Source organism: Phallusia mammillata, chromosome 3 (assembly GCF_965637545.1).
Source record: "Phallusia mammillata chromosome 3, kaPhaMamm4.hap1.1, whole genome shotgun sequence".
Lineage (NCBI taxonomy): Eukaryota > Metazoa > Chordata > Ascidiacea > Phlebobranchia > Ascidiidae > Phallusia > Phallusia mammillata.
The window spans coordinates 30,740,054-30,764,945 of record NC_137254.1 but is presented as its reverse complement, the minus strand read 5'-3'; the positions used below and the strand labels follow the sequence as shown (position 1 = coordinate 30,764,945).

The window sequence follows — 24,892 nt, the reverse complement described above, 5'->3', positions numbered from 1 at the left end:
TTTGGCATTATTATGTTTTAAGTTGCATCGGGCGACAACTAATATGTTTAAAATCTGAATAGAATGCAAGGTTGCTTAGTCACCTCTTGATCCACATTTGTATATTCCTTTACTCTCTCAACAGCCACAATGTTGGTTTCTACTTCACTTGCCATTCGGACCATCCAGTTCATTATCATGGTGATCTGTAAAATCACAATACAACTCGATAACTGCTGTGTAGAAAATCATGCACAATATGTTTTGTCATGGTCTAGTTTGTGTGAATACAACTGAGCCAACAATGTAAAAGTAACCAACAAGGTAAAGGTAAAAACTAGGTTAAGAGTTGGAGTTAGTAAAGTACAAACTGATATTAATATAGTAATGAAAAAAAGCAGCTAAATTCAAAACAATGCTGCCAGAAAATCTTTTCAGTGAGTATAAACAGTTTTAAAAGCCTATTATTATTGCAGTGGGAAATACTTTGCAATAAAAAGTAGAAACAGTGCGGTTTTTACCTGCATAGCATAAGATATGGACAAACCAACAATTCCCGATTCAATTTTGCCTTTCTCCAAAACAGCAAAGATTGCTGCAAAGAGCACAATCAAGTTTCCTACTATCTCCAGTCGAAGAGCAAGCCATCTGTGAAACATGAAATAGTTTAAATGATTACCAGGTAGGTTTTGCAAAAACATAACAACATATATTCAACACAACCATGGTGTAATATGCGATGTACAATTTTTAAAACATTTTTTTAAAAATAACTAGTAGGATATCAAATTTACAGAGCTCTTCTGGCAATTCTTTTTATACCGACATTTCAACAAACCTATACAGGTTGCCTTCATCAGGGTAAATAACACTGAATGGGCGTAGTACAGTGGACGATAAACTAGTAGTGCTGCAAAGGCAGTTTTTATGTAGCTTATTGCTGTATGAACCATAGTCACAAAGAATATAAAACAGAAATTAAAAACAATGCACTATTAACAGATTTGAAAAGGGCACTTAAATTGCCGTTGTTGCCAAACTAACTTCACTTTTACATTATTTTGTTACCTGTTTGAAACAATGTTTGGATAGTAGGCCATCTGATTGGTGTCAACCTTAGCTTCATTTTGTTTCACAAAGTTCTTTTTCAATCCATAAGCCCTGATTGTGCTTGTACCTGTTGTGTTAAAGTAATAATTAAGTCAAATATAAAGTTACATCAGGGTTAAATTAAACCAACCGTTCATGGTTTCACTGAAGTGGGAATAGATGGGAGATCGACTGATCGATTCAAGTCGCTTTAATTGTCGTGATGTACGAACGTAAAATCTCTGCAAATAGCAAGGGAAAGGTCACACAATATTACTACTAGGCTTCACAGATTGTACTTTGTTGTCTCCATCGCTTATACTTGGTCTTCGGTGATTTGTGACCATAAATACCACATTGCAATATATACGTACATATATAGTTTTTTCTAACTTACCTGTACAAACCAATAAAGAATAAGAATAGGGATAACAACGACAGCGAATATCGGAGTGCTGAAGATAATCACAAAGAATGTCGCAAGTGTGAGGAACATTGTGCTGAGGAAAGTTGATAAACAGCGAGGAATCACTTCATCCACCAAATACACGTCCTTACTAAAATCAAAAGAAAACTTTGTACATTTTAGAGTTATTTTAATTGCAAATGTTTTACCAATCCCTGTTAAATGTTTCTCTTGCTCTAGAAAACAAATATGTCTAATTTATTCCATGGGTTGGCAATCCCTAGCACACATGCCAAGGTTGACATATGAGGTGACTTTGTCACACACAGTGGTTCTGCAGTTAGTATGTTTTGGGTCAAAGGTTCTTAACCAGGGGTGTGCGCACCCCCAAGGGGTACGAGAACTGTTCCTAGGGGGTGCGGGGATGCTGAATCATTAAGGTTGGTTAGGTCTATTCAATTTAAATACAAAAATCCAGGGGGTACGAAAATTGGTTGATGATTTGAAAGGGCTGCAGGAAGGAAAAAAGGTTAAGAAACACTGTTCTAGGTGCTATTTAATTCCACTTAAACTTTTTCTCTGTTTGTTTTGCATTTGTTCCAGTGTAATAGTCCTAAACCAAGCTTTTACCTAAAAATCTTTTTGCTTTCTGGTCACTCTTTAAATTTACTCACAGGATTTGTGATCAGTGTGATAACCAGTGTTTTTTTAAGGTGTTTTTTAAGGTGTCAAATTTCTCCAGCGGTTTTCCAAAATTTGCCAGTAGCCTAATAAATAATTCGTTTAAGCAAATATGGCTATTTTGTGGTATTTAAATGAAACACTTGCGGTCTCTTAAAACTACTTAGCGGCCACCCAAACCAAACCTTAAAAAAAACCTGGTGATACTAATGGCTTTTTCAATACTGATTAGGTTAAGTATATTTTTTTTTCTGACCTGAATCTGTTCATAACTCTTCCTAGCGGGGTAGTGTCGAAGAAGGCCATCGGGGCCCGCATAATACTGTGGAGCATATTTGCATGGAGAACTCTGGCTGCAGCTACAGATCCGAATGAGAGGGCAAATGATGCAAAGAGAACAGTCAGTGCTGAAACAAAATTGAAACCATGGTTATTGGATTATTACATAATGCAACAAACAGTGTCTGTACACAATCATCAAATGTTATTTTATAAATGATGCCACATATCAAAAAAGTTCAGATACAGTAACCTTAAATAATGCGGACCCATTTGGACCAAAAAAAAGTGTCTGTATTAGGTGAAGATCTGGATTAACCGATGTCGATTAGTTTTACCACATTACAAATCATTTGTACCTCGAGTTTTGCCCGGATTAGTCATACATCCGATTTAAACGAATACGGTTTATCTGTGGTTTACTGTATATAAGTATTTACTATGAGGTAACATGGGCTCAATAATTTCTTGATACAAAATTCCTCTATAACATAGAAGAACACAACTAGATGCCAGGATGAATATTTTTCAATTTATCAAAAAACAGATTCAGTGTTAGCGAATCCAATGAGTTTGGTTGTTTTGCAAGTGAAAAAACACATTATGTCAATTAGACCACAAACACACCTTGTCCAAACCCAACTCCTGCATACACTCCAAGTCTTAGTGAAGTCGAGTTTTGGGTTCCATCGGGATTAATTGGGTCATTGCTCCATTCTGAAAAAAATCAATGCAACGTTTTAAGATTGAGTAATTGTAAGTTTACTAAATAATAGGGATGGGCCGAGCCGAGCCAGAACCCGAGTACTCGGTACCGAGCATCGCTGTTTTTAATGCTCGGTGCTCGGCTGAGCAGTTGCACAAACTGACCCGAACGTTAAATTTGCATATTCATGCCCCGCTAACATACGTAACTAGTGTTCTAAAGGGTATCCAAGAAAAAAAACGGATGATTTTTCAAATGTATTAGATGGTGGAAAAACGCATACTTTATGGGCATGTGCAGCTCAATGAAACACCGCCGGTGACGTAAGATACCTTGTAAAGCTAAAACGTAAAAAGGGGATTTTTTGTGACGTTTAACATGTGGTTTGTAAATAGACACTTAAGCTCTGGGAATATAACCTGTAGAGGTTGATAAAATACCCAATTTGAAATGATTCTTGAATGGTTTAGACTTTAAATCTAGTATGCAATTGTAAATTGTAGTTAATTGCATAAAAAGCTTGGCAAATTCAATACAGGTTTTGCCTCTAGTAAAGTGACACTAAACACTGATCATAAGAAGTATATGTTTAAGTAGTTTGCTTACGTGACAACCAGATGTTGGAATAGACAGACAGTCCATTTTGTATTGTGTACAACAGCACTATTATAAACACGACATGGTAACCAAGAGATCGCATGTACGATGTGAGGACCGATAAACCAACCTGAAGAAAGAAATCGATAAAAATACTGTAAAGAATATTAACGACACATGCAATCTGTTTTTTTTATGCAGAAGTTATGAATGAATATGAATACAATAAACATTGGTTAATCCAGACCTGTTTGGACCAAAAAAATGTCCTGATTAAGTAATGTCAATTTGTTAAAATCTTACCACATTACAAATCATTTGTACTTTAAGTTTTGTCTGAATTCGGCAAAGATCTGAATTAACCAAATCCGGTTTAACCAAGGAGTACTAATTCCGAGCACCTCACATTTAAAGTAAATGCATTTGTATCTTAGTATTATATTTTTACCTTACTATATTTTATAAAGAGACAATTCAAGACATTGCATAACAGACACTTGACCCCCCCCCCCCCCAAAAAAAAAACAAAGAATAATTAAGAGGTCAGTTCAAATTCAGGCTCACACCACAGCCTGATCGCATGAGTTTTACACAAACAAAAATGCACATACATTTCCAGTTTCAGCTGTCTCTGTTGTAATCAGTTTGTCGTCTTGTTGTTTCTGCTGAGGTAGTTTGCAAACACGATTCGGGTCGTTCTTCTTCAGGGGAACATATTTACAAGTCGGGCCGACTACAGCACTCTCTGACATAGACTTACGGCTCCGTTGCCTAAATATAAAACAAACCAGGGTGAAGTTAATGACCTTCTAGTTCTTGTGGTGAGTTTTTTTGGTTCTGGTCCTTAAAATCCAAAATTACAGCCCAGGCTGTTTACATATTGCAATAAAAAACACAAGCTTTTGTTAAATTAAACGTTTTAGCACACACTCTAGGCGTTGTCAGCAAAAAACAACATTATTCTATTCACACGACATTAACACATGAAGTCAACACACACAAGCAGGAAAGAAAGCAGCAAATAGTTGAATTGTCTCACAACTTTAAAAAAAACTGATAAGATTTCATAAACATTAGAACAACACAGTAAAAGGTATCAACTATAAGAAGAAAGGGCAAATTTTAGTTCTAGAAAAGTAACAAACAGCAAAAGCTAAACATCATTGCTTCAAACATATTACCCAGTGGACTTGCTTGAACTGGATTGTCTGCAAGAATTTGGCTACAAGTTACACTTAACAGTGATAATTGGGTTATGTTCTGCCTCATAATTTTCAGTTATTGTTAAGTATTAAGTTTAATTTTTTTGCAAACAAAATTTTTTACCTTTCGAACTTGCGCTTGGCTTGAGTGGATGAGTCGACTGCTTCAATCATTGGATCTGCTTCAGCTTCGTCGTCCTGGAGCAACACCGGGCTGATGGGAACTGGAAAAATATTTTTGCTCAAACTTTTGTTTGACTAACATTAGGGATTGGCTGAGCCGAGCTGAGCCAGAACCTGAGTACTTGGTACCGAGCATGTCTGTTTTTAATGCTCGGTGCTCGGCCGAGCAGTTGCACAAACTGACCCGAGCATTAATGCATATTTTTGCCCTACTAACATACGAAACTAGTGTTTGAAAGGGTATCCAAGAACAAAAATGACTGTTATTTTAATTGTTAGATAGTGGGGAAATGCGTACTTCTGGGGCATGTACAGCTTAACACAGATCTAGTGTTGTAAAGAACCTTGGAAAGCTACAAAACTAGCGAGGAATTGGGAATATTTGACACAATGCGCATGCTCGGTATTTAACCAGAACATTTGCAGTTTTGATCCCTAACTTATATAACAGTTTTATAACAAATACTAACTGGTTGGGTCTTCTTCCTCGAATGTCTCATCATCAGCGTCTGCATAATTCCTCAAAAACTCAGCAAATGCTCCGTTCTTTTCAAGAAGTTGGTAATAGTCACCGACCTGTGATGAAAAATAAAGTGTGTTTTAATTTACGAATACGGTAAACGTTGGTAAAATCGTATTCGGACAATCCATATCTTTACCTAATTTGGACAAAACTCGAGGTACAAATGATTTGTAATGTGGTAAGACTGGATCTAATCGACATTGGTTAATTGGGATATTCGCCCAATCCTGACAAATTTTTAGATCCAAACGGATCCAGATTAACTGGGATTTACTTAAGTTAAGCTAAAAGCATAAAACAAAATTCTGTTGTTAGGACTTAATAAATTTTGGTATAAAACTTTTTTAACTAATTTGGCAATAGTCGGCAACTTGTGATGAACAACTGATGTTTTGTGTTTTTCTTTATGACTGTTTGAACCAAAGACTGACCAAAAAAGTGTTGTTGGGGCTTCATGTATTCTAGCAACAAACAACTTTTTAAAACTAGTTGTACTTAAACTCTGGTTTAATCAAGTTTAGGTCAAGCGCTAAATCAAATCCAATTTTTAGTGACAAAATGTTGGTAGTCAACAAAACCATTTTCTTGCCACATTAAACTACATTACATTAAGAAAGGCATCTACCTCAGTAATCCTTCCATTGACCAGGACAACAATTGAATCGACTTGTGGAAGAAAATTTACTCCATGAGTCACAAGAATACGTGTCTGAAAAAGAAATATAGGTTTGAAATTCATCACAAATTCAAGACCTTTAAATCCAAAAAAATACTAGACCAGGGGTCGGCAACCTTTTAGGCGAAGCATGCCGATTTACTTGTTATTTCCTTGTGTTAATGACCTCGCGTGCCAACGTTTTTCTAAATAATAGTTGTTCGTGCCAGCAGATATCAATAATATAGAGAAAGCAGGGTGTTTTGTGCATGTAAGGCTGTATTTTAAGACAATGGCATGATAAAAACTATAAACAAGCAGTGGACAGGGTAAATTGTTATTTCAATTTAAACACGCAAATCAGTTGGCGTGCCATGAAAAACTACCTCGCGTGCCAACATTGGCATGCATGCATGCATGGGGTTGCCGACCCCTGTAATAGACCAGTAAGTGTTAAGGTCAATATAAAATGTTGTTGTTATTTATTTTAAGATCACAATTTTGTTTGTACTGTCACTGTTTGTTAAGCAGTGTTATGCTACTTTACATGTAGAATATCTATAAAATGCCAATATACTGTTAGCAGTGTGTTTTGTAAGATTCAAAAATGTTGATCATGACTGCATTAACAGTTTTTTGAAACAAAATCTAACCTGTCTGTGTACAATGTGTAAAAGATGAAATTAACCAGTATTGTCCAAAATGTTTAAAAACTGTTGCAACCTTGGCGGTTGGTGCCAAATCTACTTGTTTTCAATAGGGTTAATTTAAAAGTGCTTTACAGCTAAACAGTTGCACAACCTCAAGAGTATTAAATTAGCTTATTCACAATCCATGCCCTGCCAACATACGAAACTACTGTTTGAAAAGGTATTAAAAACAATAAAATTGCTCTACTTCTTGGGCCTTTGCAGCCTAATACACTGCCAGTGTCATAAGGGAACTTGAAAAGCTACAAAACTAATTAGGGATTGGGAATGTTTGTGACATTACAATGGGATTTAGTGTCTGTCAGCTGTAAATTTACCTTTTTCCTTAGAACACCTCTTGGGCCGAGAACGTTGTCAAAGATATTCTTTCCGACATGAGAATCGACTGCACTTAGTGGATCATCAAATAAGTAAACCTGAGTGTTAAAGGCGATGCGATTAAATATTAGGTAGTTTTAAACACACATACAAGTTAAAATAAGTTTGATGTGAAATTAACCCCTACAGTTGCAGTTTTGCAGTGATAGCAAAAAACAGTGTATAAAACCCTAGGCCAAACAGAATCAACCGTTGCACACAGTTCACGGAGAATACATATTTTGTATCAAAAAAACTTGGAGTGAAATATATATTCTGTGCAAATACTGTGGATTCTGTTTGGCCTAGGGTTTTGGATTATGCATATAAGTTAATGATGATAAATCATTGTAACAACACAATCCAGAGTTCAAAAAAGATAAAAACCCACACCACTTTTTCTGGGCAAACTGTAGTCTATAAAGGAGGAATGAAAATGTTTTGAATTGTTAAGGGATGAATTTGTCAAAAAAACGTTGGGAACCACTACACCAAGCTAACCCAACTCAAGATGAGTCAAGCATCAGTTTTTTTTTACCTGTGCATCTTGGTAAACAGCTCGAGCGATCGAAACTCTCTGTTTCTGACCTCCAGATAAGTTGATTCCCTGAAAAGTTCAAATGTACTCATTTCATAAAATCCCAACGATCCAAACAAAACTAATACAGAATATATGAAACACAGTGTGTATTGATGTAAATACTATTAGTTCAAAATATAGTTTAAATACTTAAACACTAAAAAATGAGACAAAGACATAGCAACATTATCAAAAACAAAGTCACAATATATTTTATAAGTTTCTTTCAATCCATTTTCTCAAAGCAGAAATAAATACAAGCTCTTTGGCAGTTACGTTTTTCATCAAAACTAAATACTTGTTTCAAATATTTTTCGTTAAAATACTGTAATTTAGATTTTGGAATACTCTTTCTGTTCATCATACATAATTGGTATGATAACTGAATTGGTAACAACCAAAAAAACATATATTGACACTTAAACCATTAATCGCACCCTCTCTCCAATCTCAGTTTGGTCGCCTCCTGGCAACATATCAAAGTCCTCCTTAAGTTCGCAAGCTTCTACTGTATCCTGGTATTTGCAAACGTCAAGTTTCTGTCCGAACAAGATATTATCTCGCACAGTAAGATTTTGGATCCATGCCTGTTGTGCAACGTAAGCCACAGACCCCTGCAATGATAAATAGAAGGTTGAATCAGTGTTTCTTAAAAAGGGTAGTTGCATTCACGCAGAGGGCACTGGAGATTTCCTGGGCAATTTGTTGTGGTGCTAAGAGAATTTTTTTAGAATGGAATACAACAATCAATGTGTGTTTTTTAAACAATATTTCTACAATAGTGGCTACTTCAAAGTTAAAACTTTGGGTCAATGAACTGTTACATTGCATTTTTTTCAACTTAAACAGCTGTTTAAATGGGGAAAAAAAGATAAAAGTTTGAAATCCAAGGTTTTAAATCAATAAAAACTACATCTTCATTTCAGATATTAGTATTGATGGTTTGTAGTGCCCTGTGGGATTTGGCAAAAAAACATTGAAGTTAAAAGTGTAAAAAAGAAGAGTTAGTACAACTATATCAACAGCTATGCAGTTTTTTTCTGTTATCGTTTACCTTCACAGAAACATGTCCCTCAATCTTTTCCATGTCACCGAGCAGAGAAGATATAAGTGAAGATTTTCCACTTCCAACTTGCCCAACAACTGCTACAAGTTTGCCATCAGGAATATCCAGTGAAATACTGGAATAAATATTTGGGTTCAATTTGCTAGCAGGGGCGACAAAACATACAAAAACTTTAATGCAAAAATCTGGTTTATGTTATAAATCTGCTTTTTGAAAAGGTTTAGCACAACAATATTATGTTTCACGATAATAAGTTGGTTTGCTTTTTTTAAACGCTGCTTAACCAATGACAAACGCTACAGCAAAGTGTTGCAGTTTACAACTAAATATTATCTTAAACATATCTTTTTTTTTTAATACAGTATCTTGGTACCATATCAGGCTAACTTGAAAAAACATATCTAGTTATTCATACTAAAACAGATTACTGAAAACAGAAAAAATATCGGCAAAATGTTCAGTTAACATGAAACCGAAGCTGCAAAAAAAAAAAAGATTATTGGTAGTTGTATTATTATAAGACTGTTTAAGAAATTTTAAAATATTTGTATGCCTTACTCTCTTAACACAGGGTTTTCGTCTTTGGCCCATGAGAAAGTGCCTTCTATGACTTCTATGGCAGGAGACGACGAATGTGGATTCCTGTTAACGCTCCTCTCATCCAGTTCCTCATTGCTCAGAAACTTTTGCAATCTCTTTAAACTTACATTCGACTGAAATTATGAAAAAATATGTTGTTATAGTAACACAAAACTGTGTTTTGTCATAGGTTTTGCTTAAAGATTCAGATTAGAGGCCCAATCACTCGTTATTGCGCAGTGTTTTCGGTGCAGTGTGACGTGCTTGTGTTTAATTCTTTTTTTCCTTTGTTTACTGTGCACTGTACTAGTCGCATTCATTGCTATTTACCCTGATGAAGACTACCTGTATAGGACATCGAAACATCGGTATAAAAATACTTTTGCCAGAACAGCTCTATAAACCACAACCGATACGGCAGTTTACTTTATCAAACATTACTTTTAAATTTAAATAGGTTACTGGCCCAATTAAAAATGCTTTTATGGCTAATAGTCTCAGTTTGGCAACAATTTGGATGTATTAATCAAACAAAAACGGGTACAAAATATAAATGCTCTAAACAGTTACTTTACTAAAAAGGAGTGTCAGGTAACATTGTATTGAACTAAATATATAAGACAAAAAATGGGAAACAAAAGGAAAGAGATACCTCTTCATGGAGAACACAGAGTATTGAGATTTATGTAACTTGGCATTAAACTGATGGGATACATCGAATTCAAGTTAGAAAAGATAATAGTTACCTGTACTAGAGCGGACACCATCACAGGGAGCATCATCAGTGGGAATCGGAGGATATTGAACAGTGAGATTGAAACAAAAGCTTTCTGTGCATCAAGTACATTGTGTGGATCCGAGATCACATAAACAGCAAACGATATGAGGGAAACCTGTTTCATAAAGAAAAGCTTTTAAACATTGGGTTGAACGTGAATGTTTGGCCTGGCCTAGGATTTGTGTCAATTGTACTTAGATTCTGAACATAAAATGGTACAGAACAGCAACACACACTACGCTAAATGCACAGGTTTAGAAAATGGCTGCAAAACCAGCGGTCAAAAATACATATGTTAAAATTTTAGTCTATCTATAGAGTGAAATCGCATAGCACTGGTTGAAAAGTTGGTATTGAATGAATTTTATTCTGTCATGATTGGTACAGAATAATACAAAATGGAGATCAGAAAGCAACTGCAAAACCTCACGGTTGGAAATATGCCCATGTTGGAAAGTGTTGCAGTTTAAAGACTACTATTAGTTTGGAAGACTACTTGGCATTGCAAAAGGCAATGTGAGTGTAATGATATTGAATAAAAGGCCTGAAACTACTATTGTTATATATTACTCATATACACGGATAAACGCAGGATCAGAAAACAATATAAAAGTTGTGGATTAACAGAATAATAAGCAACATTAGTAGCAGCAACTTACCATGAACGGGGCACAGACCCATGTAAACGAGGCCCCAGCGTTAAGATAAGCTGCACTTCGCAGAACTCCCAATTCCAGGTTTCGAATCGAAGTCAGCTTTTCCTGTGGAAAGGAAATTAATAAGTCAGCAGTCAAACTTATTTCTGCTCCTAAATGAATATTAATGTGTCAAAATACTAAAAAATCTCAAGTGGTTTTAAACGGGTGTAACTGATGTGGCCTTTCATGTCACTGATGATGGCATGACCGTTTGTCAAAACATTTGAATAATAAAGCATGCCCCTTTTTATGTCTATTTGGGTCGTTATTTTATTTTACTCAATAAACTAAAAATCAGTTTCCCAAAATAACATTTTGCAACATAAATTAGAGAGTGCTCTTTCCCAGACATATGTTACATTATAGAGTATAAGGTCCACTCATTCCACCAACATGGTAAAACAAACTTTGATAAAAATGTAACAAAACAAACCTTGAAAGACATTTCCCATGCATACATCTTCAAGACTTTAATGCCATTGAGGACTTCATTCATAAGTTTAATTCTTTCATCCTTGTGTTTCATTTGTCTCACCTACAATTGTATACAAAACTTAATACCCATGTTTTGCCAAGATAAAATATTTTAAAACTTGCACCAATTTTCAAAACTAAGTTTATGCTTTCTAATCTAAAAATTGAAAAGCCACAGTGGCTACAAGTTTTCGAAAACACAACTTTTATGCCTTATTTCTGTTTTTATTTTTGTTTTTACTTTCTTGTGGCATAATAACTAGTTTTAATTCAACAAGCAAGATTTCAAACTTGCACCAAGATATATAAGAAGAAGGTACATACAACTATTGTGGTAAAATAAACCATCAGTAAAAATTGACCGTGCCAGATGTTTAACCAAGATAAAAGATTTTAAAACTTGCACAAAAATTTACAAAGCAGAAAGTTATGTAAACAAAGAATTAAATTGAATTAAGTCCATCCAGGCTGAAAAAAAGAACTCTTGAAGGAGGCATTGGATAAACTTCAAGTAGAATATAGTGTAGAATGTTTTTACTACATCACTCACCTGCAGTTTGTGTGCTTTACTTGCAATTAATCCATTGATAGGAATCAGAATGATCATTACACAGAGACCAGCTAAGACGGATGGTCCAAGCTGGAGCCATAAAAAGTACATAGCAAGGATAATTTGAAACGGACCTGCAATGGAAAAAAAAGGGGTTAAAGTAATTGTCATGAGATCATGGCCCTTGGTTAGGTTTTACAATGTATCCAGGGTGACAAATCAACACTGTAAATGACAGGAATGCCTAGATGTGTAATATTCAACTGTAGGTGTTAAGTTTAGCCCTACTTATCAATAAACAAATTATATATGATGTGACTAAAGACATTAAGATGACTTGGTAGTACATTGTCAGCATATTCTTATTCACAAATATCGTGTTTCATAAACGAAACCCTTTAATATGTCCCAAGTAATTTGAGAAACACATATCTCGATCTGGGCACAAACTTTCTAAGGGTAACAGAGATTTAATGTCAAATTTAAGTTGACAACCAATTTGTGAAGTCAGATTCTGAAGTTGGATTTATTTTATTTTTGACAACTCTGGCCAATTTTGTCCAAAAAAAACAGCACTGAATTGTGTATGGGAAACATTAAGTGTAGGAGTCCACATTTTGAGTTGGCCAGTTTTTAAATAACTCTACAAACACCACCTACTCAAATTCTGTGATAACCAGGTTTAAACACACCCCACCAGTTCAGCACACTCAAATTAGTCTGTGTATTTCTTTTTGCAAACCACTGCGAAATAGAATCATTTGAATAAGGACTGATGATGGCATATTTTTGGGCGAAATTCGTGTCCGCAGTGGTTTGCAATAAAAAATACACAAACTGATTAAAGTGAGCTGAATTTGTCAGCTAAGTAATGTCATTTTAAGTAACAGGAATCGTCTGTTGAGCATCCATGGATCAGGACGATTTCTATATTAGTTCACCTTTATTTACACCAGACCAGATAATAAAAGCAGCACCAAAGTGTGTATAGACGACGTTAGGGCTTTGTTTTGGGTTGGAGTAGAAGTCAAAAACTATGTGGAGTTAACTGACTCCAAAAACGTCCACAAGCTTCACAATTCCTGAGCTAACTGACCTGACCAGATGATGTTGATGTAGGACATGAGATCCATGAAACGTTGGGCATCAACTGACATCAAGTTGACAACTTCACCAACTGTGCTCTCCTTCTTGGCAGCGTTGCTTAGAATCAACGCCTGCAAAATATCATTAAAATGTACATTTACTGCGCAGTTTTTTTTTTGCTTTTTTACCCCTTTTTCATTTGTTTATTTCTGGTTTTAATTTCAATTAGAGTGTTTTGGCCCTGATGAACACGACCTGAATAGGAATGTCGGTACATTGCATCTGACGGAAGAAATAAATACATCTGTTAGAAACTGCATGATTCCTCTTAGTAAAAAAATACATGACACCAAAATTTGACTTGGGCCGATAGGTATATTACCAGTTACACCACTGAAGAAAAATGCATGTTTTTTGTTCAAAAGGAGTTGCAAAATCAATTTTCATCACACATTTTTTATCCCTGTACAAAGGTCATTGGTGCTTAAATTAAGGAGTGTGATATTAATACCTTGTGCAATTGAAAACATATTTGCACAACCTGTAAACTGTGCAAATACTGTACTAGTGTGAAAAACGATCAGCAATAAATTGTTACTGATAAAGTTAATTACCTTTTTGTATACAGAAGCTACTACAGCTGAACGAAGACGCATTCCAGCCACGAAACACACATGAAAGTACTGTTGCAACACAATGCTTTGCACAATGGCAGTAACAAACAGAAGCACAGCTAACAGATAACCTTGCCAAACTGGAGCGTTGTTTGTGGTGTAAGCTATCAGAGCACTGAAAAAACAATAAAAAATTATGTTTCAAAAAAGGAAAAGCGTTTTGCTTTAAATAGACACAATTGTTAATGATAGAGATTGTTAGAAACACTTTGCATGGATCTGTTCATAAGTTTAATGGTGAATATAACGGCCAATTAGAGGGATTAAAAAAAATGTTTGCAGTTTAGTTTTTGAGTCAAAATTAATCTTACAAATAATAAATCTTTACTTCTTGAACTGCAGATTTTTGTTTGATTTTTTATGTATTATAACAATAAAAATAAGAAAGCAGTTTTGATTAATATTAACAAAACTGTTGACAACAGCAGTTATTCAGTTGAAGGTTATTAAAAATGTTGAAAAAAGCAGACAAAAATGTTATATTGGTTGTAAATATTTACTCATGATATTCACCAGTTTTAGAATTTTATCAGCAAAATTCTTTTAAAACATTTTTGCTTTCTTTGTTTAAGTTTGTCAATTAAACTGTTTTAATTTACCTGAGAAGTTGGGGACTCACAAAAGTTAGAACATCATTAATGAGTTTCAAGAAAGCACTGAAGGCAAAGTAAGGTCCAAATGTCACCACCAAAGCCTTGAACAATGATGGCATCTTTTTCTTTTCTAAATAACAAAAATGATAGAGAATTTATTAACCTAAAAGTTGTCTGCCATTGTGAACTTATAGCAAATAGGGCAAAATGAATTATGCTGCAGTGAAATAATTTGTTTTTCAGCAAAAACATGTGCATGTAAACATTACAAACCAGTTTTCTTTCAAAACTTTCTCAAAACAAACTTGTTTACATTTAGACAATGATATGTTAATCAGTTTGGAAATATACAAAGTTTGCATTGAGGTTTAAAGTAAAAACTATTGTATATGTGTTGTACTGTTATTGTAATATATGCGTCTTTACTCCAGAAAAAACCCTACATGTTTATTTTGAACAAATTCAATATGAACAAAATGCCATTAAAGTTGCACACATTTATTTTTATTGTTTTTATTGTTGGTTCAATTGCATTTTGTTGTTAGTTGAGCTACTAGTTCATGTCAAATTGTCTTTAAACCTGCCAGTTGCCTAAAACATGTTCATTTTTTTCTCTTAGTTGGGCTAGTTCAAATTATGTGTATACTAAGATTACCTTCGGGTTGTTCAATCAAAACTTCTTCATCTGTTCCAGCAAAGTAGGAATTTCCAGCAGGTATTGCTGGTGCTATTGCTTTCCTAAACAAGAAGAAACAACACATTTCATACAATTTTGTGACAGAAACTTTTTGTTAAAATCAAAATTGCATTATCATTTTTATGCAACGCTTGTTTCGCACCTTTTTTATCATTCCTTCACGTGTCTTAAGTGTATATAAACGGGTGTAACTGATATGGCCTTTGTATCAATGAAGATGGCATGAGCATTTGCCGAAACGTTTGAAAAATAAAGCATGTCGCTTTTTACGTCTATTTGGGCCGTTATTTTTACCAATAAAATTGTGATAATGTCTAAAAATTTTCGGTAAACTATTCGGTCAAAGTCCATGCTTAGGCAACTGATGCCTATAGGTTATTGAATAAATCTTATAAAGGTGTGATTCATCGCAGAGTTTGATCAAATAAACCTGAGTGCAGAGCAAATATTTATTGTCAACATTACAGTTTTTGATCACACCAAAAGTTGGCGACTTTTTTATTTACCTAAAGGTCGAGATAAAGCCAAGTATAGTGAGTATGCCGGCTTTATAACTTACACATCCATCAACTAATATCTAATCACTTCTCTTACACTGACAAATATAGAAAATTAAATTACCGCATAGTCAATGCCACCTAATTTAGGATTTTTCTATGCACTGTTTCATTACACCCTGAAATGTTACCAGTTTCACAAATCATTTTTATAAAACAGCAAATGGTTTAAAACACTACATCTCAGTCAATTCAGACATATTTGGACTAAAAAACAATTTTCCGCGTTGGGTGAAGATATGAATTACACCATGTCTATTAGTCAAGTCTTACCACATTACAAATCATTTGTACCCCACGCTTTCTCCCAATTAGGTGAAGATCCGCATTAACCGTGTTTGATTTAACCAAGGTGTACTGTATGTTGTTTGTTAGTACAACACATTTCAAGGCTGACCTTAATGGAATTAATGCACTAATACTTGTTTGAACCATATTATGTTTTACTGCAACATCAATAGCACAGTGTAGTCATCAACATACTTCACTTTAGCTTTTTCGACGTTCCAGTTTTTCATAAAATGTCGGGACACCCTCGAACACTTATCCTCGTTGTTAAGCAACCATAAATCCTCATCCACTAGGGGGCGCTTGTATCCAAGGAAAATCATCCTGAAAAAATGCTTAGTCATCAGTACTTGTTCAGCATATTTTGTGTTAAATAAGGTACATAAACTTTTTTGTTTTGTCCCGCTATTACATTTTGCATTTTTAGACACTGATGATGCTTATAAAAGCAAAATACAGTTGTTATGTGAAACAATAAAATACAAGGACTGATTTAGTTTTTAATTTCCGGCAGTCTAATGACCCTGAATTGCCACAGTCCTTTGCTTTGCATGTTACATTATATATAATAATTCATAAAAACCTTTTGGGAGTTTTAATGCACCTTCTGAAGAGAGACATGTGGTAAATATCTTATTACTTTGACACAGTAATTGTAAAGACTTATTCAGGTGTGCTTTCTGCATAATATTCCTAATAATGAGTATTTAACAAGGGAATTCAGAGTGAAAAATACTAAATCAGTTGCTATGAGACAAATGCCAATACCACAACTGATTTTTTGTTTTCACTCTGAATTATTCTGCAGTCATGAATTAATGACCCTGAAGTACCCCAGTATGTTGTTTTACTTGTGAGGAGATTTCATTATTAAGAAAAGATTTACTACAAGTATATATTTAACAAGGCTGAAATGTGAGCACATTAATAAGAAAGTAGTGGCCTGAAAAAGTAATTTGCACTTTTGTGTATTTGAATATTTCATTTTGTTAAAATAGGGGCTATTGTGTATAGCAGATTGTATCTACTAAGTATTAGAGCAGTGGTTCCCAACCAGGGGGGAATTTTGTAATTTCTAGGGGGAAATTTGTGTCACAATATTATTCTCTTACTGGTTGTCTGTTCTATGTGTTATTGCTGCATTTGCCACATATAAACTGAGAAAAAGAAAGTTCTCGTATAATCGATTTAAGCCAGCAATGCAGAATGTGGATGTATGAAGAAATTTCGAGAAACGAAAATGTTAATGTAAACGATATTTTAGCAAACTAAATTTGTAGGGGGGAATTAGATTTGAATATCCGCGAAAAGGGTGCACATGACAAAAAAGGTTAGGAACCACTGTATTAGAGCATGACTTACTTTGAGAACCATTCAAACATCATCTTTGACAAAAACGAAGCAGCATTTTCGGGACAGACCTTTAAATCCTTGTCAGTCTGCTGCAACAAATCTTCACTGGCATCGTAGTACGGGTCCTAAATGCAAATGGTATAAATATTAAATAACTCTTAATAAAACTCTAAAAAGGGTATAATTGTATGCGCTAAGATGTATACAATTATATTGGGATCTGCATAGAAGCGTCTGTGACGACCAGATCATGACATTCTCAACATAAATCATAGTATGCAAGGCCTATTGAAGGTGTAATACTGAATCAGGCCAGACACTTGGGAAACAGGCTTGATTAGTAATGAGGTATAATTGTATTGTCATTGTCTACCTGACTTGTTTTAGTTAAACTTAGGACATCCATGTAACTTAAAATTTTTAAGACACATATTGTATTAACATGCTGGCAGAAAAGCACATTTTCAGTTTGTGAACATATCAAGGTAGTGTTGTAACTACTATACAAAGAAAAATTGTACTTTTCGAACTGGGTGTCGTAACAACCTTGGAGACTGCAGACAGTGCACACTGTTTTGATCTATAACAGGGGCGGGCAACTTCTCCAGTCGGCGGGCCTGATATGGGAAAATGAAGTACTTGGCGGGCCGGATTCCTGCATCGATACATTGATCGCGTATTTATCCAGTGATTTAAAACGGATTTTTGACCACCTAAACCAGGGGTGGGGAACCTTTTTGTTTATAATGGCTACCAAACGATTTATCGACACTCGTGTAGGCCGCATAGACTATTTCCCAGGCCAAGGGCAGTGATGTTCAAACTTTTTGACTTACAGAATGGTCGTTTTGCTATTTCCTCGTAGTTTGTAGGACTTTCGGTCCCAGCTAATTAAAATTCCTCACTACATTTTCATCTTCACTACAACATTCAGGATTTATTTAACCTAGAAATTGCTGAACCTGGAGTTTTTGGTAGTCCTAACTATGGAAATCGCTTTATGTACCACTATTGGACCACATGGGTCTTGTTTGAAAACCGCTGCCCTGGAACTAATCAAAAAATAATCTGCAATAAAGTCAAAAATACGTTTCTGTATATTTTTTTCAGCGCCTGGTGCAGTCGGTTATATCAACATCTTATAAATGTATTTTGCCATCGAAGGCCGCACTCTGTGCCCTAAATAGCCGCATGTGGCCTTTAGGCCGTAGGTTCCCCACCCCTGAACTAGGCTATACGTGTGGAAACAAAGAAAACCGTTAAAGTAGGACACACACAAGGTTGGTAGTTATGTCGTAACAATGGACGTATGGTGCAATGGTAACAACGGCGGGAATTTTTTTTGCTATTGGGGAGCGTTACTGTGCGTTACAACTGTAATTTGACGTAGTAAGCAAGTAATGGGGGATTGCGGCAGACTGTGGCCGCGGGCCACATCATCATGTAAGACCGGAAACTGTCCGCGGGCCGCTCAAAATCCCGTCGCGGGCCGGATCCGGCCCGCGGGCCGTATGTTGCCCACCCCTGATCTATAAGGTCCCAATCATGTTACCGAGCGATACTGCCTTATATGGCCATCTCTCGTCACCAGCTGCATGGCAAACCAGTGTATACTGTCTGCAGCTTATCATGCATTTGCTCAATGCTTTTATAACCTTGGAAGCGTTGTTAAAATTGGGCAGGCTTACATGATTTAGTCATATAATATATCAGATTATTTGGAGACGAAAAAGCCCCATTAAAAAAAATACTATAAAAGTGAGAGAGGCTATCCAGCCTAGATGTAAACTGTCATGTCATGAAAACATGTGCTTCAGCAACTTGCTGTAAACACTAAACACGCAAGGCATGTTGAATTGGCACAAAACAGGAAACAGGATGTGAAAGAAATCGTGATTATAGTGTGTATGTGCTAAACTCACATCACTATCAATAGTAATTGGGACAATATAATATTTATTATTTGCATCACATGGTCAAAAAACAGAGCAAACAATACAACTAACTACAGGGAGTTTTCGGTCTTTAGTTCCTGTTTTATGTGCGAATTAAAGAGGACAATTGTTTTAGCTTGTATGGCAAATGCAAACTGGAAGTTTTTTGGAATGTTAGGTGACCAGCTGATTCGGTATGTCACCTTCAATGGGCCTGGCGTACTGTGATTTATATATGAGTGTGCCGTCATCGCTGATCTGCATAGACGCTGACTCCAGTTATGAATTTATGTTCATCTTAATGAAGTATTTTGCACATGGTTCACATTTAATGTGTGAATTGAAGAGAATGGTTATTTTAAGCAGGATTGGCAAATGATTAACACGAGTAAATATTATATTTACCTGTGGTGGCTGAGCTGAAGGTTGGTCCACCATGAATGACATAATCAGGAGTGCAATAACGCAAGTGTAAGAGAGAAAGAAAGTTACACATCTCCATAATTCACTCACCGACAACTAACAAAAATTGTTAAAGATTAAAAAAGCAAAATCAATGATTTCTTGATAATGCACAAACAACACACAGTTGCTGTACAAACATTATTTAAAAATGTTACTTGTGTAAAGAAACTACAGTGAACCTGAGTTAAATAGATTTCGCCTAATTGGGACACAAAGTACAATTTGTTTGTAATGTGGTAAGGCTTTAACTAATTGACATAAGTTAACCTGGATCTTTATATAATTCGGACAAAACTTGAGGTACAAATAATTTGTAATGCAGTAAGGTTTTAAGTAATCGACATCGGTTAATCCAAACAAATGTTTTGGCCTAAACAGGTCCGTAATAACCTATGTTTACAGTATTAGTAGATTGCTTATTGAGTGTTTTATCACATCTTACATCTCCTCTCATTATTAATTCCACTTTGGTTTTAAACACCAGAGCCCATGTTATGATGTACAATATCCAATACAATGTAAGAAGCCCAGATGATCGGATTCCCTTCAGTCGGTCAAAGTTGGTGAAGAATGCAGCTGTCACCTTTAAAATACCCAAAAAACAAATAGATATGAGGGTAATGTGGTATTAGGCAAAGGGAATTTTTAATGAGTTCGTTGCATTATTACGTATATACCAGTTATTCTCAAACGCGGCTCTCAGGGCCACATGCGGCTCCCAACTACTTATTCTGCGGCTCCCACCAAACCTCAGAAAACCACCAAACATTGCTATATTAGCTTTCAAGGTAATAGTCTTTAGTGATTTTCAAGGTTTCATTTTTTTGTGGCTCCCAACACACTTAAAAAACTACCATTTGGGCCCGATAATAAAAATGTTTGAGAACCACTGGTATATACTATTGCTTTTGCATTAAAAAAGTAAGATTATAAATTTTTGTATTTGCTAAACATGACACATATAGTTACGGAAACACTTGGATACACAAAATTAGGTTTGTTTGCTATTCAGAGAAAAAACAAAACAAAGTTATCGGCATATTATGACAATGGTTTTTACCATTCCAAGTCCAACTATCAAAGGTGAAATGAGAGCTGCATATGATATGTCCACGTTGTTGAGCCATTCCCATAAGCCACGACCAAAATCCGTCCAAGCAAGAATCCACAAGAGGACAGTAAAGATCTACACAAAATCAACCAAATATGCTAAATGTAATGTTCTGGTCAAGTATATATGTGTAAGTATAAAAAACAACTGTCTTACCAATGTTTACATAGTTTGTTTAAATTAGAATGTTCTAGTATCTGCAAACTTCATTGCAGAGTTATATATGTCAGGCAAAAATATCAATCATGATCATAACACTAATAATGCCATACAAATTAGCTAGAATTAAGTTGCGTTTCATGCCTATGTGGGCTATTAAATTCTGCGAAAGATCTATTGCATTTACACTAATTTATGCAATTCGCAAGTTTTTATGTCTTGGCCCAAATGAAAAACAATATTTCAAAGTTCAACAATTTTCTTACCAACTTAGCAACAAACAGGCGAGATACTGGAATAGTTGTAGTGTAGGAATTCCGAAATGCAAAGAAGTAGGCCAGTCCAAAAATCAGAATGTATGCCACTGGAAGTAAGTCAAAGACAATGTCTTCAAAACATCCACTGAATTCTGGATCCGATGAATTAAAAACAGTGGTAGGGTTCTGTTAAAAAAGTAACTTTTTAAAGCTCAAAACTTTACAACATTTCATAAACAACAACAAAAATACTGCATAAAACAACACATCAATATTTTATGAAGTTAAGCATTTCATGTTTTATCACTTTAAAACAAGTTCATGCTATTTGCACAAAAAAAATTAGCAAATGGATACTTACGAAGAAGTCTTCACCCCCACAGAACTCTTTTAAATTCATGGCTAAGTTCTTTAACTAAACCATAAACAAAAAGACTTCCTAAAAAAAAGTTTAATTTTAAAGTTTTAAACAGTTTGGTTGACAATTTATTTACATTGTTCTGTTAATCACGTTTATTTATCTACTGTTTATAACTAAAAAATACGCTTTGAACACGTTTCTTTTGCGGAATAACAACTAACAATCAATAGTTAACATAATTTAACTTATCCAAATCTTAGCAACGTGTACCTAAAATTGCGCGTGACTTATTGCACAACTCCAAGTAATTCGCATTTTTGTAGCCACCCAGTTACTTAATAACTACCATAATCTGCCTTTTTCGCCCAGAATTGTCTAGAAATATTTTTTTGCACCGGAGAAAACGAATTTTGCTGATGTCACGATGCAAAATCTGTGAAAGTTTGCGACGCTATCTTTGCTTTAATGTTTCTGTCGCATTTTTTTACACCTAGAAGACGCCGATTGGCTAAGGACGAAAAAACGCCTAGTCATTGCCTGTTCTCCTCTGACAGAATTTTGCCATCAAAACAAGTTGAAAACTGCATTGTTTATGAATATTAAGTACTATTAAATATAAGTCACAGACCATAAATGGGAAAAGTTATCTGGGCGGATTTGCTTTATTGCAATCACTTGCGAAATAGTTAGTTACTTCAATAGCGTCAGTCCAACTACTTACAAGTCTACAAAAAGACATTTCGAGCAACATGCTCCAACTATTTACAAGTCTACAAATTATGAGCTAAGAGCTCCAACTACTTACAAGTCTACAAAAAGACATTTCGAGCAACATGCTCCAACTATTTACAAGTCTACAAACGATATTTTTGAGTCCTACATTTACGACTCAGCCTAAACATGAAGAAGACAGCTGTCAGACATCTTATACTTTCAATGCCAATCTACACAAATAACGGCATTACTGGCTGGGGCCAGTGCACACATTTCCCCAAGCCAGATATTATCCTACCTGAAGGGAAAGCCCACAGCAGCGATAACGCACGGCGACATACTCTTAGAGACCGCTTGTACCACATCAAAAATGCGTTTGTTGCGAAGTCTGCGAATAAAGAATAGCAATTACTTTGTTACAAGGCCTCTTTTCGAAAAAGTTCATACTGGCCAGGTGAACAACGACGAAAAGACCTACCAACTTTATGACCAGAGTAATGTTTTCCCAGACCTAGTTTACAAGGAAACATTCCGGCCCAACCGAATGTTCACTTTCAAAGTTCATAATACTTATTACTTATTCGTCAATTATACTCTTGCAAGAGTCGAAACCAATATCCAGCTACTTTCTCCTATTATCAAGATGATAAATGAATCTTTTCAATCTTATGATTTCGTTGAAGCGGCCCAGCTTCTTAAATATATACCTAGTGAAAATCGCGCGTTATCGGACGTTCTAGCCGTCCTCTCAAGCACTCAACTAAACAACGAACGAATGAATATCTTCTTCGATTCACAAACTAACCTTTCCACAGAAGGGGGAATTGATGACAAGGTTCTGCCGCAAAATCTTCTCAAGTCAGCTTTCATCACCCTTTTATCTTCTGTGACCAGTCCTGCTGCAAATGCATTCCTCTCCTTCCTCGTTATCCAAGCTTTGTTCTGGGGAATAGCCTTGTCCCTGTTAACATTAAAGCATCTTTTTCAACGTATTCAACCTATAGCAAGACCAAAAATCAACCAGGCAGTTGCAGAATTACAACGCCGCTGGAATTTACGTCATCAACAACAAAACAACGATGACGACACGAATGGACAGTCTCAGGAAGCGATTAACACAGAACCAGAAGCCTGAAATACTGTTCCCAGACTAGTTGCTGAGCGAACAGCATATGTTACACTATACTATATTAAACATTTCACACATTCAGCTAAGCCTGAACGTAATATTACTCTAGCCGTTTGGCAGATCATACCACAACACATTAACTTTAACGTTTCACGTTTGTCATTCTGCTAGAATAGTCAACCAAAATTTGCTTAAGGAAAACCAATATATATATCTTATTCGTGAATATTACTAACTTTGTTTTTGCATGACAATTTCTTTTTGCATGTACAAATGTTTCTTTGTTTTCGCCTTTCTCATTCAAGTGCAGAAACCCCTATTGTGTCTCCACTACAAAAATATATAATCAATGCTTGTATATAAGGCTAAAAACTCAAAATTCGAAACCTGTGGAGATTTCAATAACACACATTACTTGTTGTATGAATTTGCATTGTATTTTTCCGCCCATTCCTTTTTAACAATAGTGTAAAAGCAATATATTTATACAAGAATCGCATATACTTGTGCAATTTTATCAAATTATGTTTCGCCAGTCTATACTTATACATTATATTCTTTGTTTCCACCCTTGTTTTGACGACGTTTATTATTTTCCTTACGATATTTATTCTAAGAGCCGAAGAGTCATACCCTTATTGACAAGATATATAATTGTTATGTTCGTTTTTCGTCTTTAATTGTGCATATTTTTCCCAACGTATAAATCCCCACGTAACAGCACCTACCGCCATCTATTGACCAATCTCTCTTGTCGCGTGTCGCTAACAACCATTAACATTGATAAAATGTGTTTTTCATTCAAACACATTGTGCACCCTTTTTGGGGGGGAGCTTTTGTAGCGTTTACGACACTATTGTGCAATGTTTATGGAAACTATTGCATGCTATTTCGCAATAACGTTTCACACCACGAAATGGAAATGTTTACCCTCATTTCTGCATAGACTAATGTTTATAGTTCCGGTTCTATGGTAGTCATAAGCTATTTCCAGCCATTTTTCGGGTTCCAGAAAGATCTAACAGTAAACATAGTGTTTATTCCCTTATGACACATATTTCCGTCGGTATTTGCAATGTTTCCGCAGTTGTGATTCGTATTAGAACGCGACGTTTCCACCCTGTGAAAAAGCATATGGTGTTCACCAAAAGGCGCTATGGCACTATAAATTACATGGCTACCTTAAAATAAATAATATAAGTAATATGAGAAAAAGAATTCGTACACCGGCCAATGTTTCACATTGTTATATAAGCGTAGACTTTGATGTTTTCGCCGTTCTATTTGTGGATTCTATTTGTTCCTGCTATTTCCACCGGGAAAGCGGCTATTTTGGGGCTTATATTTTTATCCCATGTGGATGTGTAGCTGATTTGAACGTTCGCCTTTAACGTTATTCAAGAATACAAAGAAAGAAGAGA

General features: G+C 35.4%; 1 protein-coding gene and 1 pseudogene across 2 annotated transcripts in view; one reads left to right on the top strand and one right to left on the bottom strand.

The window, feature by feature from the left end:
• LOC145220260 (multidrug resistance-associated protein 1-like) overlaps positions 1-22,704 on the bottom strand; it is a 27,829-nt gene extending 5,125 nt beyond the window's left edge. The window contains exons 1-33 of one of the 2 annotated variants that reach the window (XM_080087521.1): positions 22,640-22,704; positions 21,628-21,705; positions 21,276-21,452; positions 20,800-20,925; positions 20,182-20,322; positions 19,680-19,793; positions 17,350-17,465; positions 16,183-16,311; positions 15,101-15,183; positions 14,452-14,575; positions 13,793-13,967; positions 13,189-13,309; positions 12,093-12,226; positions 11,502-11,603; positions 11,030-11,131; positions 10,339-10,485; positions 9,572-9,726; positions 9,002-9,128; positions 8,385-8,561; positions 7,906-7,974; positions 7,328-7,426; positions 6,271-6,354; positions 5,593-5,698; positions 5,064-5,163; positions 4,349-4,508; positions 3,747-3,867; positions 3,062-3,151; positions 2,412-2,562; positions 1,466-1,625; positions 1,220-1,310; positions 1,048-1,156; positions 501-627; positions 84-185 (exon numbers count right to left, since the gene is read on the bottom strand). In XM_080087521.1, coding sequence (XP_079943647.1) covers positions 84-185; positions 501-627; positions 1,048-1,156; positions 1,220-1,310; positions 1,466-1,625; positions 2,412-2,562; positions 3,062-3,151; positions 3,747-3,867; positions 4,349-4,508; positions 5,064-5,163; positions 5,593-5,698; positions 6,271-6,354; positions 7,328-7,426; positions 7,906-7,974; positions 8,385-8,561; positions 9,002-9,128; positions 9,572-9,726; positions 10,339-10,485; positions 11,030-11,131; positions 11,502-11,603; positions 12,093-12,226; positions 13,189-13,309; positions 13,793-13,967; positions 14,452-14,575; positions 15,101-15,183; positions 16,183-16,311; positions 17,350-17,465; positions 19,680-19,793; positions 20,182-20,322; positions 20,800-20,925; positions 21,276-21,452; positions 21,628-21,666 — 3,858 coding nt within the window. In that variant the 5' untranslated portion in view covers positions 21,667-21,705; positions 22,640-22,704. Of the gene's footprint in view, positions 1-83; positions 186-500; positions 628-1,047; positions 1,157-1,219; positions 1,311-1,465; positions 1,626-2,411; positions 2,563-3,061; positions 3,152-3,746; positions 3,868-4,348; positions 4,509-5,063; positions 5,164-5,592; positions 5,699-6,270; positions 6,355-7,327; positions 7,427-7,905; positions 7,975-8,384; positions 8,562-9,001; positions 9,129-9,571; positions 9,727-10,338; positions 10,486-11,029; positions 11,132-11,501; positions 11,604-12,092; positions 12,227-13,188; positions 13,310-13,792; positions 13,968-14,451; positions 14,576-15,100; positions 15,184-16,182; positions 16,312-17,349; positions 17,466-19,679; positions 19,794-20,181; positions 20,323-20,799; positions 20,926-21,275; positions 21,453-21,627; positions 21,706-21,897; positions 21,972-22,639 lie in introns of those variants that run through there. The other variant, XM_080087522.1, reaches the window with a different exon arrangement.
• Positions 22,342-24,892, top strand: LOC145220262 (uncharacterized; annotated as a pseudogene).